The sequence below is a fragment of the Catharus ustulatus genome, chromosome 1 (genome assembly GCF_009819885.2).
Source record: "Catharus ustulatus isolate bCatUst1 chromosome 1, bCatUst1.pri.v2, whole genome shotgun sequence".
Taxonomy (NCBI): domain Eukaryota; kingdom Metazoa; phylum Chordata; class Aves; order Passeriformes; family Turdidae; genus Catharus; species Catharus ustulatus.
The window spans coordinates 149,770,248-149,788,366 of NC_046221.1; the positions used below are offsets into that span (position 1 = coordinate 149,770,248).

At 38.7% G+C, this 18,119-nt stretch overlaps 1 protein-coding gene across 3 annotated transcripts in view; it reads right to left on the bottom strand.

Moving 5' to 3' along the window:
- Window positions 1-17,873, bottom strand: part of TAF2 (TATA-box binding protein associated factor 2) — a 61,198-nt gene extending 43,325 nt beyond the window's left edge. For 2 of the 3 annotated variants that reach the window (XM_033063087.2, XM_033063070.2), the window contains exons 1-9: window positions 17,484-17,872; window positions 15,985-16,039; window positions 15,103-15,263; window positions 6,419-6,537; window positions 5,011-5,152; window positions 3,373-3,604; window positions 2,869-3,053; window positions 2,201-2,314; window positions 812-911 (exon numbers count right to left, since the gene is read on the bottom strand). In XM_033063087.2, the coding sequence (XP_032918978.1) occupies window positions 812-911; window positions 2,201-2,314; window positions 2,869-3,053; window positions 3,373-3,604; window positions 5,011-5,152; window positions 6,419-6,537; window positions 15,103-15,263; window positions 15,985-16,039; window positions 17,484-17,536 (1,161 nt within the window). In that variant the 5' untranslated portion in view covers window positions 17,537-17,872. Of the gene's footprint in view, window positions 1-811; window positions 912-2,200; window positions 2,315-2,868; window positions 3,054-3,372; window positions 3,605-5,010; window positions 5,153-6,418; window positions 6,538-15,102; window positions 15,264-15,984; window positions 16,040-17,483 lie in introns of all 3 variants that reach the window. The other variant, XM_033063079.2, reaches the window with a different exon arrangement.
- Window positions 17,874-18,119: the final 246 nt, after the last annotated feature.

An 18,119-nucleotide genomic window follows, 5' to 3' on the forward strand; every position in this document is an offset into this window, starting at 1 on the left:
TCCAGTTCTGCTGTTCTCTGCAGCACCCACACCTTTAGCACAAACATGAGACTGGTGAAGTGAATGAGTATTAGGCAGTGAAGGACCTGGTACTGGGTTCCCAGGTGAGTAAAGGATGTAAACAGAGCAAGTGGGGTTAGGATTTACTTTTTGGAATAGGGAGAGTAAGAAAATGTGATGAGAGAAAGAAGATACGTATCTTTTTGTGAATAAATGTTACTGGCAAAGAATGAGGAGTCACTGCTGCTATCACTAAAAAGTACCTGACTCAAAGATTACATTTGGAAACATAAGCTATAGACAGATATTTACTTTCCAAGAAAAGAAATCCCTTTATTTTTTTACTGTTTAATTATTTCATGTAGTACTTCAGTAACACTAAAAGATACCTGAACCATCACTGATCAAGCTAATATTGGAGTCTTTCTGATACATATGGATAGCCATCAAAGCATAAATTCACCAAATACAAACCCTTATGAATCCTATATTCTAGTCTAAGTATTCCAAAAGTAATATCCTTTTTTGATTCTTTTTTTTGGGTCAGAAGTCCAAACAAAAAAGAGCAAAATTAATTGCACGGAGAGACAACAACAATTATTGTTCATTATTCATATGGCAGTCACAAAAATTTATTTAGGTTTGTATGTTTGGTAGTCTTTCTTGCAGCAAGTGGTAAAAATATTTTAGCTCTGAAGTTTGTAACTACTAAAAAGATCTTCAGATTGCAATGCAAAGCTATATTATATTCTGGTTTTATATTTCTTTGATGCAAAATGTCTGAAAGGAAGAGAAAATGCTGTGATGTTACCTGTTTAATCCAGTGACGATACTCATTAACACCAAAGGTTTTTTTCATCCAAAGGCCATAAATGTAACCAGAGATTCCCTTCAGCACCCATTCATCTGACCTATTATAAGAAAGAAACATGAATTGTATCACTTCAGAGGATGTTTTGTAAGGGATGGTATTTTTGACCAGCTTAAAAATAGCCACAAATTTCAAGAGGTTGTATAACATCTCTAAGTCAACAGAAGTCTGATGAGCTGTGAACCAATTTATGGAACTTGGCACCTGGACGGGACCAATGAAACTGAAAAGTCAGTGAAAACTGAACTTTTACCACAGAAATCCAGATTTAAATATGAAACCAAAAAATTTTGGCTGAAACAATAATAATAAACAGGTGGAAATGGACACTAAAGTGAAAGCAACTGCTAATCTATATGATCTTAATTTCTTGATAAACAACTCAATGCAGTGCAGAAGATTTGATAGCAAGTAGACAAAATAACGATCTCACAATTTGGTGGAAACCCTTTTAAACACATCCTGTAAGTTATGCTCTAACAGAGAAAAAATAGACAAAAACTACAACGTGATCATGAACTAGAACCTTAAACAGAAAAATGACATTGTACAAAGGGTATGATGAAGTAAACAGAACAAGAACATACGAAAATGGAGACATTACGAAGGATGCAAAAAATTGCCTTCATTACACAAATAGGCTCAAAATAAAGAAGAGAGACAGAGAAATTACAACAATACAAACATCAATTTAAGAATATGTTTATTTCCTTTGTTGTCAAGACAAGGTTGCTCTGGGACATAGACTTTTGCCATAAAAAAAGTAATGGGTTACTTTATTTATTGGGTCCCCAATAAATAAAGTGTATGAAAAGGATTTAATATAAATACTGATCAGAACTGCAAAACCCTTTTGGGGAGGTTTTCTGAGACATGGAGTTATAGCTACCTTAGCAGGAATTTTCCTACTTGACACTAATTTCTGCATTCTCCTTAACTATTTAGTTCTTAATTTATTAGTTCTGTGCTCTACAAATACCTTGTATGCAGGCTATACTTCATCATCCAAAATATCTAACAGAAATTGTCTGATAATGCAAAACAGTTACCTTTGTAAAATTTTCAGATGCCAAAGCACACTACAACATTCAGAATCCATACAATCTCTGGAACTTTTATCTCTTACATTGTCCTTTCAAACAATGAAAAATGCTAATGGATTTTCATTTATTGAGCTGGGTTTATTACTCTTACTTTTTTTTCCCATTTTTGCTTTCTTCTACAATTACTATTTTACTTCTTTTTCTGATAAAATGCAATTTGCAAATTAAAATTTGAGGTTCCCAGACCCTCCCCATTTTCTGGAGAATACTATGGTAAAATACTTACCAGGACATTCTGGATATGAAACATCCAAAGAACTGTTGGGCCAGGGCCTGTGCCAAGCATCTCCTTGTCAGTGGAGTTTCATCTATAATCATTGCGCTGTGCAAGAGATTTGTGCTGGACCCCCATAAAAAAATAATACAACATGAGCACTGGCTCCAATGAAGCACAAGAGCTTTCAAACCAAAACAAATAAAATAATTTCTTCACTGCTTTTTCAGTGAGATAGTAACATCTTTTAAAACTTTTGATTTTTGAATGATCTTAATGCAGGCAGATCTCTTGCTATATACGTAACTCTCTGTGTAAAATCTAAGTAGTTTAACTGATGAAACTCTCTTGGATTCCTGATACCTTATTCCAGCTGGAGAAAAATAAAACACAATCAAACTTCTGCACTTAATTTGAGATTAAATACTTCATGCATGGCAGTTCTAATTCAGAAGGAAAATCACTGCCAGTTTTTTCTTAAAGTAAATCCAGTATCTTTATAACAGATAAAAATGGAAATGGGTGATAAAAGCCTGTAATGTCAATCAAAACAAGCCTTTTCAAACTAGAAAGCCCAAAACTCAGGCTACAAAAATAACCAGAGTTTCACATATTTCCCAAGTCTTGGATCTAAAGCTTCTAGACCCATGGATTTAGGTGTAATTTTCTCAAATACTAACCTGAAAATACTCATGGATGCATAAGCAGCTACTTCAACATAAGCCTCATCTATAAAAACCGTCTTGAAACAAGAGTAAGGATAGCGGCAGGTAAGAATCTCCTCATAAAATTCAAACACCTCATGAAGGTAGGATGTGGTGTGTTTGAGCAATGGCAGAAGTTGTGGTAAGCAAAAGTGAGTCACCTACAAACAAAGCAAAATTTTGTTACAAGACCTACAAAGATATTTAAATACATAAATATCAAGTATATTATATATCAGGGAAGAAACCAATTTGAACTAAATTTGCCCCATAAATTCAGAAATAAATGGAATTGCTGCTTATTTAAAGGTTTTTTTGGAGGTAAATTTAAGTACAGGCATTACCAGACAAGTTTTATCATATAACTGTACTGATGAAGGCTGATCTAGAAATACTTGGACTAATATATACTGACTGCCACATAAAATCTCAGTAATTCTTTCAAAAACAAAAGGAGGCTTCCATGGTGAAGATTATTACCTCATGCATGTATGGATCAACAAGGATTTCAAAAGGTCCAATTGCCAAGGAGATATTAGAAGCTGCAGTTGGAATAGTCAACATGTAATGAAAAGTCTTCTTTCTCATATCATGGGTGTATACAGTTTCCACCAAATCTCCATTTGAAACAGCCACCATTGCAGCATCTACAGTATACTCAAGTTTCCAGGTACACAACTCAGAATATGAATCCACACAAGGAAACCAAAATCTAGGAAAGTTAGGATTGGGGGGAAAATGGTTAACAATTATACTTAACAATTATCTTTTTCACAGGTGATTTTTCTTTCAAGTTCCAAACTATATCCCTAAATACTTTAAGGATATATGAATACATTAACATTTTAAAGCTTTACAAGGTTTTTTTGTCTTTACCTCCTGCCAAGCTCTAAAGACTAAACATTCTAATTACAGTAGTTTCACGAATACAAGCCGCACGGATTATAAGCCGCACCCCCGGTGCCTCGACAATGTTGCTGTCTTTGTCAATAGATAAGCCGCACCCCGAATATTAGCCGCACTTTCGTTCGTCGCGAGAATCCGTGCGCAGCTTTCACAAATTGGCCAATTAGTAACAGGATCGCGGCATAGCGGGCTTTACTGGCTCGGGGCGGGGCCAGGCGGCCCAGCTCAGCGCCACGGCTCGGCGGGGTGGCCGGGTGGTGCTGCCGCCGCCGCCGGGCTCGCTGGCCCCCCTCTCCCGTCAGCACCGCCCCGCTGCCGCGTTCGCTCGCCCGGCTGGCAGGGCTGCCGCCGCCGGGCTCGCCGTCCGCCCCGCTGCCGCTTTCGCTCGCCCCGCGCCGCGCCTCGCGAGCGCCGCGCCCGCCCCGCGGCGCTTTCGCGGCTCGCGGCGGCGCTTTCGCGGCTCGCGGTTCGCGGCTCGCGGTTCGCGGTTCGCGGCTCGCGGTTCGCGGCGGCGCTTTCGCGGCTCGCGGCGGCGCTTTCGCGAGCGCCGCTTTCGCTCGCCCCGCCGGCAGGGCTGCCGCCGCCGCCACCAGGCTCGCCGGCTGCCCCCTCCCGTCTGCACCGCCGCCGCGTTTCCTCGCCCTGGCCGGCACTGCAGGCCCCCGCACCGCTGGGCTCCCCCACGCTGCTGGCCCCAATTATGCTGGGCTTCCCCCGCTGCCAGGCAGCCCCACCCGCCGGCCTTCCTGCTTCTGCCATGCTCCCCTGCGCTGCTAGCCCCAGTTCTCCCGGGCTCCCCCGCCCTGCTGGCTCAGGCTCTGCCGCCCGCCCCCGACACTGCTGGCCCCGCCTCTGCCAGGCTTTCCCACCTCTGCCGGGGCCGGCCGGGCTCCAGCTTGGCTTGGGGCTGCCGCGGGCTCTCACTTCCATGTTGGCAGCTTTTAGAATTTTGTTAATAGATTAGCCGCCCCGGAATATTAGCCGCACTTCCGGGTTTCCACCAAAATTTTGGTCAAATTGGTGCGGCTTGTATTCGTGAAATTACTGTACTAGTCAACAGATGTTCCCTCACACTGGTAAGCTCCTTTCAAGCACAAATTATGTTCTAGAATTTTTTAAACATAAAAGAATTTGAATAAATTATTTGTATTTCCTACACTTTGAGAATAAACAGGAAATACAAATCTTGACACTCAAAAACAGTTTTCTTACCTTGTAGAATTTTGATAACCACATGAAAAGACATGAGCCCCTCTTTCTGCCATGTTGCCCTCCATGTTGGGTACCACAAAATGAAGGCCTCCTTTTGGCTGGTCCAGAGAAAAGTTTATATGCACCTTCAGGACTTTCAGCTCTGCAGCACAAAGACCAAAACTGGACTAAGTACAAACACCTTACATGAAAGTAATTTCAGAATAGTAACTCAGTTTTGGACTCTAGGTCTTTGAAGATTATGTGATAACTTCATTTTCATGGACTTCCCAGTCCACTTACACAGTACAGCTCAAACCTTACAAAACTGAGACCTCCCTAACACAACTTACAGGATATTTATTTATAAGAACCTTTATTAATAAAAACTGCAATTGGAGTCACATTTCATCTTCCAATTCCCCAATAGTAAAGCATATTTATACAGACTATACCCTAACCATGATCTCCTTGGCACCCTGCTGAAAAGACATATTATTGTAACTTGCAGTTCCTTAAAACCTCTTATTATAGTTAATGCTTTTCCCGTAACTTAAGTGTCTTTGCTTTGGTTTAGTTTCACAGAAATCTCACCTATGAATAGATAGGCAAGAAAAGAAATTCAAGCATATGCTGAAATTTATCCCACAAGTATCACCATATTTTGGATCTCAAACTTTGAAGTGAAACTGTACATGTCTGAATATTTTCCCTTCTAGGCTTGCAGGCAAGGCAACAGGAACTTACACAAAAATTAAAATAAAGTGTCTTTCCCCTCAAGGTGCATCTGACAATACTGCATGAATCAGCCTCATGATACAATTGTGTTCTCTCAGAGGTCTCATAAATCCATGGGAAAAAACAATAAAACCATGCAAAAAAGTAATACAAAAAACTAGTAAGATCCCTGTAAGAAAATAATCAACACTGGAGAGTAATTTACTAAAACAGTTACTTATTCCAGGATTTAGTATGCTAGTTTATAAAGGAGTCTACTTTCACTACCAAACCAATTTTAAAATGACCATTCCTCAAAGTCAGATGGCATAAAATTAGTAGAGTTTTGTAAAAAGAAGTATATAACTGCATCCTTGTAAATTACTTTCTTTGTTGGATCATATCTATTGTAAGCAGTTTCAAAATTACACTCCATTATTCCCACTTTTCCTCAAGTATTCTCCTGGGGTCATGAACACCCAAGAGTATGTTTGTTTGTATGAAGTGTCAAGAAACCTTGCAACATTTCATATTACCAAAATGTGAAACTATTTTTCAGAGTTCAAGTGGAGAGGAAAAAGGAAACGGTAGTCATAAATCCATAAAATAATGTAACACTACTTTTATTTCTTCAAAACTAGTATCTTCCTAAGCAAACTTGTAGCTGACAACTCTGACATCCTAAATGAATTTTTCAGTAAGGTCTCTTTACCATCAACGTGTTTCCACAGCTCCGAGGGAACCTTAATGCAGAGTTCTCCATTTCCAGCATCTGGGTCCACAGCACTGACAGCGGCAGCATAGGCATTGGAGAAATAGTTGAGATTCCTCCTGTCAGAAATGCCCAGTTAATTCTTAAAGTACAGTTGTGCTGAGCCACAAAAAAAAAACAACTTTGGAAGTTAAGACAATTTCTATACTGAATTTCAAGGCGCATGGACAATCAAGCATTTGTTTTGTTTCTAAAGGAATGAAAGAGAAAAGGAGTAAAGATTAGATTTCTACAACCAGAACTTAAAATATGGCTCTTGCAGAAGTGATCTGTGATCAAAAACACTTAAGCAGTAATAATTCCCAATAAACTGAGAAATGCTCAGTGTTCTTTTCTTGTCAATAAGAGTGATATCTACATTTATTGGAATAAAAATTTAAAATTCTGTTTTTTATTTTGGAAGAAGTTTATATCTTTATTTAAAAGCTCTGTGTTGAAGATCTCCTTCCTCATATATTGCAGTTTTGCTCGTGCTTTCCTGTTAGATTTTAGCTTGGCAATGGCATTTTAGCTTAATCCCTTCAGCTTGAAGGATAGGAACAGGAGTTTTTTTTAATGCACTTCTAATTAACACATAAAATATTAAGAGTTAAGAGTTTTGGTCAATGCACAAACACAGAAATATGTGCTATACTTTTTAGTTTATAGTTATATTTTAAAAATTCTTTTTTAAACTGTACTGTTACTTATTTAAGATGCAAACACAGTTTTTTGTAATCAGGTTTGAGCAACTGTGTATCAGTTGCTCATTAACTGCTCACTTCATCACAAAGTCCTATCATTACTTCAGTTATGACTTAATCAGATTAATTGTTTTCTACTGAAATGAGCAGGAACAAGCATATGTCTTCTGTTAAAGTACTTAAGAGCAGGATGGTACCTTATTATTTAATGTGATTGTATTTAGCTACTGGAGAACAACCAGGCAAGTTCAAAAACAACCCTGTTTTACAGCTTTATGTGATAGCTTTTATACTTTTCCAAAAAGGATTTCTAAACTGCTTAAAGCATGGGAGCAAAATCTTTCTTAATTCTAATTCTCCAGTACAAGCAGTTTTTTGAAAGCTTGCACAACTCTATACCTGAAGAGAAACTGTTTGACTAATTTATCACCTTTCCCACAGAATTTAGGTACTGCTGATGAATCCAAGCACTGTGGAAGCAGGACACAATCACGCATAAAGCAGTCACAGAACACTCTGGGTTTGAAGGGACCTTCCAAAGTTCTCTAGTCCAACTCTCCTGGGGGAGGACAGGGACATCTCGCACTAGATGAGGTGGCTCAGAGCCCTGTCCAACCAGACCTTCAGTGTTTCCAGGGATGGGGCACTTACTACCTCCCTGGGAAACCAGTTTCAGCGTTTCACTCACAGTGAAAGAGTTCTTCCTTGCACCTAGTCTAAATCTACCCTCTAAGAGTTTAAAACCATTACCCTTTGTCCTACTGTATCAAGCTCTACTGACAAGTCTGCCCCATCCTTCTTATAAAGCCCCCCCTAAGTATTGAAAGGTTGCAATAAGATCTTCCTAGAGCAGTATCTTCCCCAGGCTGAACAACCCCAAGTCTCTCAGCCTTTCCCCACAGACAGATGCTCCATCCCTCTCACCATCCTGGATCTGCCCCACGAGGTCCAAGACCTTCTGTGCTGAGGACCTCAGAGCTGGAGGCAGTGCTGCAGGTGGGGTCTCACAAAGGTGGAGTCCCCTCCCTCACCCTGCTGCCCACACTGCTGGTGATGCAGCCCAGGACACCGCTGGCTTTTTGGGCTGCATCCATCAGCATCTTGAAATCTTTGTCTGCAGGGCTGCCTGCAATCCCTTCATGCCCCAGCCTGTACTGACACTAGGGGCTGTCCTGACCCAGGTGCATGATTACTGCACCACAGTGGAATAATTTTTGGCTGGGGACTCCACCCTCCATGGAATCTGAAGTCCACACAAAGCAGACATGATCTCATTTCAGGATTTTGCTCTCATCTAACCATTCTCTATTCACCACCCACAGAGAAAACAACCCAAATTATAGCACCTTACTTGGAAGAATGAAGTGTAATTAACCATGACACCAGCACCATTCTGTAAATCTAGGTATGTCAAACACCATGCTTAACATTCTGAGTCTTCCACACATAAAAAACTTCACTAAAAAACAGAAATATATTGAGAACATATTTCCATGTAGTTCTTCATCTTTGGCAATAATAGTGCACAAATTCCCTGGCACTACTACCAAGACTGAGAGTATCAGGAGCAGTAAACTTGTCTACTTTGCTTGGAAGCTTCTGAAAATCAGACATGAACAGTAAATGGGACCATTTCAGTAGAGAAACACACAAATCTCAAGTTTTAACATATTGTTCTTTTCCTTTTTCACAGTTAACTGTCTACCGTTAGGTAGGATACAATGCCAACAAGTTTTAAAAGGAAAAGGTTGAGTTTGTACCCTGGAATACAGTATGACTTCAGGTATGGCTCCAGAACAATTCCAACCCACTTAAACTGCAGCTGATGTGCTATCTCCTACTCTCATTCACGTGCCACTACTACCTCACTCACTAAGGAGATTACTGTTCATCTGATCCTGTAGGGATGCAGCTGAAAGTGTCAAATGGGAAAGTAAGTCCTTTTTTTCTAATCAGACAGCTTTTAGTTGATTTACTTCCTTGATCTGTCATACTGAGGGTAAAAGAACCTCCCAAACAAAGTTGCTTTAAGCTGTCCTTCAAACAGCACCTAGAAAGGCAAACCAGCACCAGTGGAAAATCTCTACTTAAAAAGAGACTCCATGACAAAGAACTACTAGTAATCAAAAAAGCTAGCAACAGAAAACCACAGTAACATTGTTAGACTGTAAAGTCCAAAGTGTTTAATTTTTACTCCAAACTGTTTTTGAAAAATGGCTATTATTGATAGGGATCCCTTTCCTACACATCAGTGAGAATTTGTTCAAACTTTGAGGATTGTGATGAGCTTGTGGCTACACTCTAAACGTCACTGGGTTCACAGACAGGAAAAGGTTATGATTTTACATCAAAGAAGGTAGACTCCAGCGCTTAACATTTTATGGAAAATAAGCCTATTCTTGTATTTCTATTTTTATGAAGTGTTCCAGTTCAAATGGGTGATTCATTGTAAAAGGAATCCATTAAAGGTGGAGTAGTACCACAGATTAATCTTTTCATAGGTTGAACTATTCTCAATAAACTCAATATGGCCATTTTAAGAAAAACAGAGCACATGCCAAAAGTTACAGCCCAAGGGACAATGATAAATTTTCCTAATGCTAAGTGTAGATTGACAATGAAAAACAAATGTGTATTCATTATTTTTTTCCCAGTAGAGATACATTCTGTTATCAGAATTCACTCCAAATACTTAATTACAGCCCAAGTGTATGCAGTTTGAGTGACTGTAAAAAAGCAATTCTGCAGAGACTTATTTCTTAAAATTACTAATTGATTTCAAACTTTCCATAGCGTTTATCATCAGCAGCTACACCAGTGCTACAAATGTATGTTCCAAACATATAGTCTATAAACCAGTTTTCTTACAGTATTTAGCTTCAACTTGGCAAAGTAAGTTCTTTGCTCTACCTGTAATTCATTACTCTTCATTACCTGTAATTCATTTACATTTTACTTTGCTTCCCATATAGAATAAATATTTGATATATCAGTACATACAAGATATACCATTGAAAATATATAATACATATAGGTAATTTATTAATAGGGTAAGGATTTGAATTTTTGTCATGCTGAAAAACCTAATTTTCATTCCTGGTTACGTTTAAGGACTGTGTCATCTCTTTTCAAAAGTGCTCTGCACCTTTGTGTCATTCAGTGTATCCACTGAAACTACTTCACTACGTGCCACTCTATCTCTCCACCCTGCCCTGTGGTGGGCTGCAGAGGAGAACTGGAGCCACAAAAGGTAAAAATTATGGATTGAGATAAGAACAATTTGCCAGAGACAGCAATGAAATAGACAGTAACAGCAACAATACCAACAACATGTATGAGAAAGGAGGTGAATGAGTCACCTGGTATTGCTCATCCTGGGTAAACTCCTGAAAATACCTGGCCCCTCTGCCATGCTGTGGGACCTGGAAGCGAGCCTTTTGCCCATCTCTGGAAAATGAGGTGAGGTGGTATAGAATAATCTCCAGGTCTTAGCCTCCTCTTCTCCACTCCTGACTACTGCAAAAAAATGAACCCGACCCTGGCCAGGCCACTCTGGTTATTTCTAATGAAGTCTATCATGAATTTTCAATTAGACAAGCATCATATCAGTGTGGAAAAAAAAAAAAAAAGGCTATTTATTGCAGCAAGGCAAAACATGCTCAGTCCATCAGAATTTTTTCTATTTTGTACAAAGGCAAAGGGCTTGATCATTGACTTCTCAGAAGAAAAAAATACTGCAAGACACACATGCCCTGAAGGCTCCCACATTGCTCTCTCTCACAGCTCACTGTTGCTTGTAAATAAAGCAACAGTGAAACCAGAGGATATCAAAACATCTTCATATTTGTAATGCTTAAATGCTACAGGCTTCAAGTTAAAAAAAAGGACAAATGAACCAGCACTGCACAGGACAGCATGATGTGCACATTAGTTAGCTATACAAAACTCCAGTTTCCTTTATACAGAAATAATAGTAAAATGCAACAGCCTCTCAGCTGGCATCCTAATTATCCCACAAACATGAAGCATGTAAAAGGCACAACGGGATCATCACAAACTTCACTTATCAGAGATCAAACTACTGCACCCAAACTTCAAGCTTCTGCTGCACCTATTTAACAGTTTACAATCTCAACCACACAACTAAGAAAAAAAAATCTCCTTTGCCGATTTTAAATAGAGCTGAAATACAAGCAGTTGCCTCAGTATTCAGAACATGAACTGGGATTTCTATATAGAATGTAGAAGGATAGCCCAGAAAAAGCATACAGACAAAACTGAGACAGAATTCAGAATTCTGACAGAATTCTGTCAGCTTACTGACAGAATTGAGAAAGCATTTACAAGAAAGATGAAGAGGACAGACAGCTGTAACACTCAAAAACTTTAACAGCCCTACAACATGACCAAAACAGACATTCCCCAACACTATATGCAGTCTACACAAGATTTGAAACTCTTCTCAAAAGCATGAGCAAAATGGGATTCTCTGCCAGCTTGTGTACACACAGGAAAGCAAAGTGAATTATTTCAAACCTTACACCACTGTTCAGGTGTTTGCTCAGTCAGGAAGGAAGTAACTGTGTTATCTAAATTCATCCATCTATTCTTACATGAAAAAGCCATGTTGTCCTGAAGCCTCCAGAGGAAATTACAAGACAGAAGTCCAACTTTATTTCTAGATAAACCTTTAAACACTCTCTCACTTGTTACCTGAAGTTATGGTTCAGGACTAATGGATAAATTTGCAATGGCATCAAAGCCAAAAATGCATTTAATGTGCTAATGAATGGTTTCTAACCTTTCCTACAAATTTCGCTGATTTTTAATCACCTTTTCAATAACGGTTTTTCTGATAGTCAGAGGAACTGAAAATATACATGACTTGAAAAAATTGTTTCACCTTCTGCAATGCTGAAAATGTGAAATGATAGAGATCATGTGTCAATGTTTTTCCTCAAAGATGCTAAAAACCAAAAGTACTATTTGAACTGAAAACAAGTTGAATATTTCAATTCAGAAGACAAAGAGGTGACCTCACAGTTCTCACCAAGAAATAGCAAAGAACATCACAGTGAAGCAGACAGAATTGTGTCATACATAAAGTCGAATTTCTCAACCTCTTTTAACTATTTTCTTGCATGCCAAAATTTGCACAACATAACAATGAACCATTTCTCTTAATCTCCTATCAGCAAGCATAACCTTTTAAGTCAGAGATGCTGTAGCAAGTTTCCTAATTTTTACTTCATCCAGAGTTTTCCATTTTAAATAGAATTCTGTTGCTAACTAAGGGAGTAAGAAGTCTTCAGATTATTTTAACTTTCATAAAAAGATAGGAAAGTGTCCATTATAGTAACAACTTTTCTAAATACTTATGCCCAAGATAAGCTATTTGGAAAAAATTTCCTCACAGAGAAGACTGTAAAAATTGGAACAGACTGCCCAGGGAAGTAGTGGAGTCACCACTCCTGAAAGTGTTCAAAAAACATGTGCCATGTGGACATGGCACCTGAAGACATCATTTAATGGTCATAGTGGTGCTCGGTTGACAGCTGGACTTATGATCATGATCTTATCAGTCTTTTCCAATTTCAACACTTCTATGATTTTACATGTTCTTTTAGAAAATATCTAAGAAACTAAAAGCATTATGAAAAAGTTTTTATATACAACCTTATTAATTGAACTTATACTTGTAACACACCACAGGGGAAAGTAAAGACAGAAAACAAAATACTTTAAATAAACAGGTTGCCAAGAAACATCTTCATTTCCCATTTACTAGTTCCACAGACTAAAGAAAACTGTGCAAAAGGTAATGATCCCTGTAAGATCAGAAACAAACTATCATGTCTTATCTGTGTCCCCTTCAAAATAATTGCTGCAGCTAGTTCAGCTGCAAGGATACAAAGGATATCATCACTAAACTTGCCATAACAAATGAGAACTTGGAAGAGATGACCAGATGATTAGATATAAAGACTACTACAAAGCACTGTTTCTAGAAACAGTTCTTTGTAAAGAAGGGCAGAGAAAACACACTGATGATTTTTTTTTTGAGGTACTAATTCTGGAGATTTTATATTTCTAGTATTTCTGCTTGCAATCCTTCCTAAAGAACAGAGATGCTATATTTAACTACCCAATTGTGACCAGATATTTCAATGGAAGAATACATCTAACTTCATCTAATATTTTGTAACTCATGTTGCTTTAACTTCTGAGATACAGAAAGAGGCATACCAGTTTTTGTGATGAATATTTGGTGACCTCTGTCTTTCATAACTATGAATAACACAGGAGTTATGGAATACAGAGATTTTCTATTAAGTTTGAATAGTTTGAATAAAACACCCCTCACCTTCACCACAAATGATAGAATTCTCTCTCCTAATTCCTTATTTAACATAATGGAGTGCTCACTCTGATAACTTTAGATGCTGTTTCTTTCTCCCATCTTCCAGGAATTACACAGGATTCCAGTTACTACAGAATCACAGAATGGTGGAAGTGATTTCTGAAGGTGTTCTGGTCCAACCCCTCAGCTCTGACAGGGTCACCTACAATCACTTGCCCAGGACACTGGGCTTGCTCCTGCATGTCCAGATGACTGGAATATTTCCAAGGATAGAGACTCCACAGTCTCTCAAGTAAATTGTATCAGTGTTCAGTCACCCTCACAATAAAAATTATTTATTGATGTTCAAAGAGAACCTCCTGTGTCTCAGTTTGTGCCCACTGTGTCTACTCCTGTCAGTGGATGTAAATTAAATTACATGAAATTCTATCAGAATACGTGAAAATGCTTTTTACTGTGAGGGTCATCAACAGTGGAGAAGGTTATCTGGAGAGACTGCAGAGATTCCATCCTGAAGATGCTCAAAACCCAAATGGACATAGCCCCGTGCAACCTGTCCTACCTGACCCCGCATAAGCAGGGGAGTTGGACTAGATGATTTCAGACAGTCTTTTGCAGCCTAAAGGACTCTGTGATTTTTTTATCAGCTGCTGTTAAACAACACTTTCCCTAGAAGTTTTTTAACAATTCAGCAAATTGTAAATTCAGTCAAGCCAGCTAAAAGAAGGAGTGAGAATATGAATACTCCAGCAAATCAAAAGAGAATACCTAGCGAAAACATTTGCACATCATGCTCTTACCAAAAATGAAAAGGCTACAACATTTTTTGCTAAAGCTCCTTTGTATATCAGTTCCCTAGAACATGCAGAATGCCACATGATTTTAAACATACTCTTCAATATGAGATGGTGAAGAAATCTGAAACTGTTCCTTTAAAATTTTGAAGTGAGTTCAGGTTCTAGGACTTACACTGTATCTGCAACAATAAATAATGAAAATCTGATTCCTTAGGAAAGGTCAAAAGCTTTACTTACTAGTTCTCAACAATCTAGAATCCCTGCAATAAGGATTCTGAATTTTTGACATAATGAGCAATAGTGTCAATAACAAAAACATCAAGTCACAAAGCAAACAGAATTACAAACTACTCAAGTGGTTCAGTATCAAGTCCCAAAGAAAACTGCATAACTCCGATAATAAATTCTGTGTCCTATATAAATGAACACTGTATTTGCAAACTCAATTATTGAAGCCCTTGCATAACTCATGAATAAAGAAATACACAGTGTTTCTCGAACACACAGATCAAATCCAAGGCCCTTTTTCCCTGTAAAGAAGTACTTTATAGAAATTTTTTTTATACTTCCACAAAATAATAAAAAGATATACTAGCACAATAAATTATAAAGCCAAATTAAGAGTCAAAATTATCACCAAAATACTTCTCCAAAATTAAGGCACCATACCAAAAGTTACCATTAGGGAAATTACCAGATAAAACTTGACAGTAAAATAGAATAGTTTATACTTAACAGCAACAGAAAACACTACATCTGCAGAATCTTAAATACACCACTTACTGTTTTGACTCATGGTGACAGACCTCCAGCGTTGGATCGTTGTAGATGAAAGCTGCTTCTAAATCATTGACTCTCACTCTGTAGATCCTGCACTGTTTACTGTTCAGCTTGATTCTGTTCAGGTTTGCAACTGTGGGAAATATTGTCAGTTCCACATAACCCTATGAAAACACAAATCAAAATCTTCTGTTAAATCTTTATCAACTCAAAACCTAGAGATATAAACCATTATTACTAATACAATTTTTAAAAATTACTGGTATAAACATGCTCTTTTCACATTTAAAAAGGAAACTTATTTGCCCTTTAGATTTTCTACATTTTTAATGCCATTTAACAGGTGGATTTTCGAAGCTGTAAATGAAACACAACAAAACAAAAAATTCAACGTGACTGACAACCATGCCTGTTTTACTGTAAAAAATCTGCCTCTATTGACTAGATTTCAAGTTATGAGCTAAGCAGAATCCTTTTAAACATATATGTGAATTGACAAAGACCCTTGAAGACTTTAGGTCTTAAATGATGAAAGCCTCTTCAAAGCCCAAGTGAACTCACATACAAGGTAGAATACTCAGTAAGCCTATCCCTAACATCAGCTAACACTGTGAGAGCAAGAATTTTGAGCTGTAAATTGCTCTGTAATATTTACAATGCAGCAGTCTTCATCAGAAATCTCTTTCTAAAAATGCTCACAATTAGAAGGCATTTTATTTGATACATCTCAAGCAATGATATACTTATGAGAAGCATCAGATTATAACGTATAACATATGAAGTAGCCGAACAGCATTAGCTTATGAGTGCAGTTTTTTCCTCTAAGAGCATGAAGAAAACCCAGACACTTAATTTCTACTTCACACTTTATTAAGAAATACTTACTACAACAGACTTTCTCTGAAAATTTATGTTGTTGATACAAACTACCTGATGAGTTGTGCTGAAAGAAAGAAAAAAAAAAAAGAAAGTAAAGTTTTGCACAAATGCCAGCATTTAAAATCATACTTTAAACCAGTTTAACAGAGAGCCATACACGATACATGTACATATAGATAAATACTGCCAATAGAATATACTTCTATAAAAATCATTAATGATTGTCTCAATCTTTTATGGGGTCTAAATCAAATAATGAATAGAAGCTACCCACAATGTCAGGAAAGTCCCACAGAAAATCAAACATAGTATCATACCAGTATGAATATTACCAGTAATAAAAAAAAACCCAGAAAGATAACATAATTTTTGAACACTTATCTCTATGTAAGAATAATTACAAATAGCAATGTCAAGGTCTAACACTGTAATGATGAGCAGTATCAGTAATGGCAGAAGCCATAACTCTTGCAATCAGAGAACTGTGGAAAGTTTCCCTGGGGAGTTCACACTCGTACATAATTTATATAAGCAGGTATTACATATTAAAATATACAGTATGTGCTTTTACAATTAGTATGCTGTAAGAATTTATAACTTAAAATAATGCAAATACACTAATCAACACAAGCATTTTACCATAGCCAAATGCATTTGTTTAATTTTTGAGTGATGTATTAGAATTCCTGGTAAATAAAACTCTGACTGAAAAGGTGGGAGAAAAAAATAAGTCCAACTTTCTAAATATCCTGTAAGTTATTTCTATGTATTTTCCTGTAGTAGGTGTCATCTTCACAGCAGTGCATTTCATGCCTCAAGATAACACCTTGAAATAATTAAACCTCCATGGCACATCATACCTTATCTGCACATATCCTGTGCATTAAGAAGTGACATTGCTTCAGATGAGATAAAGTTGGAAAAAAATCCCTACAAGAGAACTACATCCAAAAATGGATTCAGACGTTACTTACATGAGAAGACCGATACTACTTAGAAATACATTTGTGTCACAGATTTATAAAGGAATCAAGGAGGTATAACAAGAAATCTATTTAAATGCACTAAAATTCATCACCAACTGCTTTGTAGCTTGGTTACAACCCAAATAGTGAATGCGTGAAAACGACAATTTGCTTAACAAAGAGGTTTGCTGCAAAGGCAAGCATTTTTTTATACATAAAAGAGCCCTTAAGTCAAAAGGGCTTCTTGACAGTACATATGGAACATCATAGTACGGGCTTTAGTGCTGATACTGTGTGAAGAAATGTCCAAGGTTTGAAGAGCATAATGTAAAGATCTTCGTGAGACTGCATGGTTGACAGACTTGCTGCCCACGAGTAAGTCCATTTACACATTAAAACATACATCTGCAACACATATTTTCTGAATGCAAGCTACACAAGCAACAGCTCCAACCTTCTCAAGCAAATTATTATTAATCAGCCTGTGGTCTGATTCAGTGAGCTTTCAAGCATAGCAATTTTTAAAAAATGGATACTTATAATTTATAGGGTCTTGGGCTTTCAAATCCTTTGTCTCCTTTCTTCCTATTCATCCTGAACCGCAGCACTAAACACACACTGCTGACCGTCAGACTGGCATCAGCACCATCCTCGCTCAGCGGGTCCTTCGAATTTTCCCCGGGCCACGCCGTATTTGAGCTCTCATCTCCTCAGCGGATGCGTGACCCCAGCAGTCAGGAATCCTCAGCCCGAGTGAGCACCATCGTTACAGCAGCACCAAGGAGTGTTTGTTCATAACCTTCTGTGGGTGCCCACGCAGCCTCCCTGTCCGCTGGGGTTACGGAACCGGTCCAGAGGCGCTTCCTCTCCGCGGGAACGACGGCAAACAAGCGGCTCAGCGGGCAGCGGCAGCGACGGAATCAGCAGGGCCGCGGCCAGGACGGCCGGGCGGGCACCGGGCTCCGCGCTCCTGGGAGCGCCGGCCGGGGCAGCGCAGTCCGCTGAGAGCCGGGAAAGGTGCGGAGGGTCGAGCGGGCCGGCGGTGGCCGAGCCCGGGGCAGGGTCGGCCCCGCGGGTCTCCCTCAGCAGCGCGCCCGCCGCGGCTCTTCCGCAGCCGCCGCCATCTTGCCGGTCACCTCCGACCCCGCGGGTGAGAGGTCACGGCCGATTCACTGA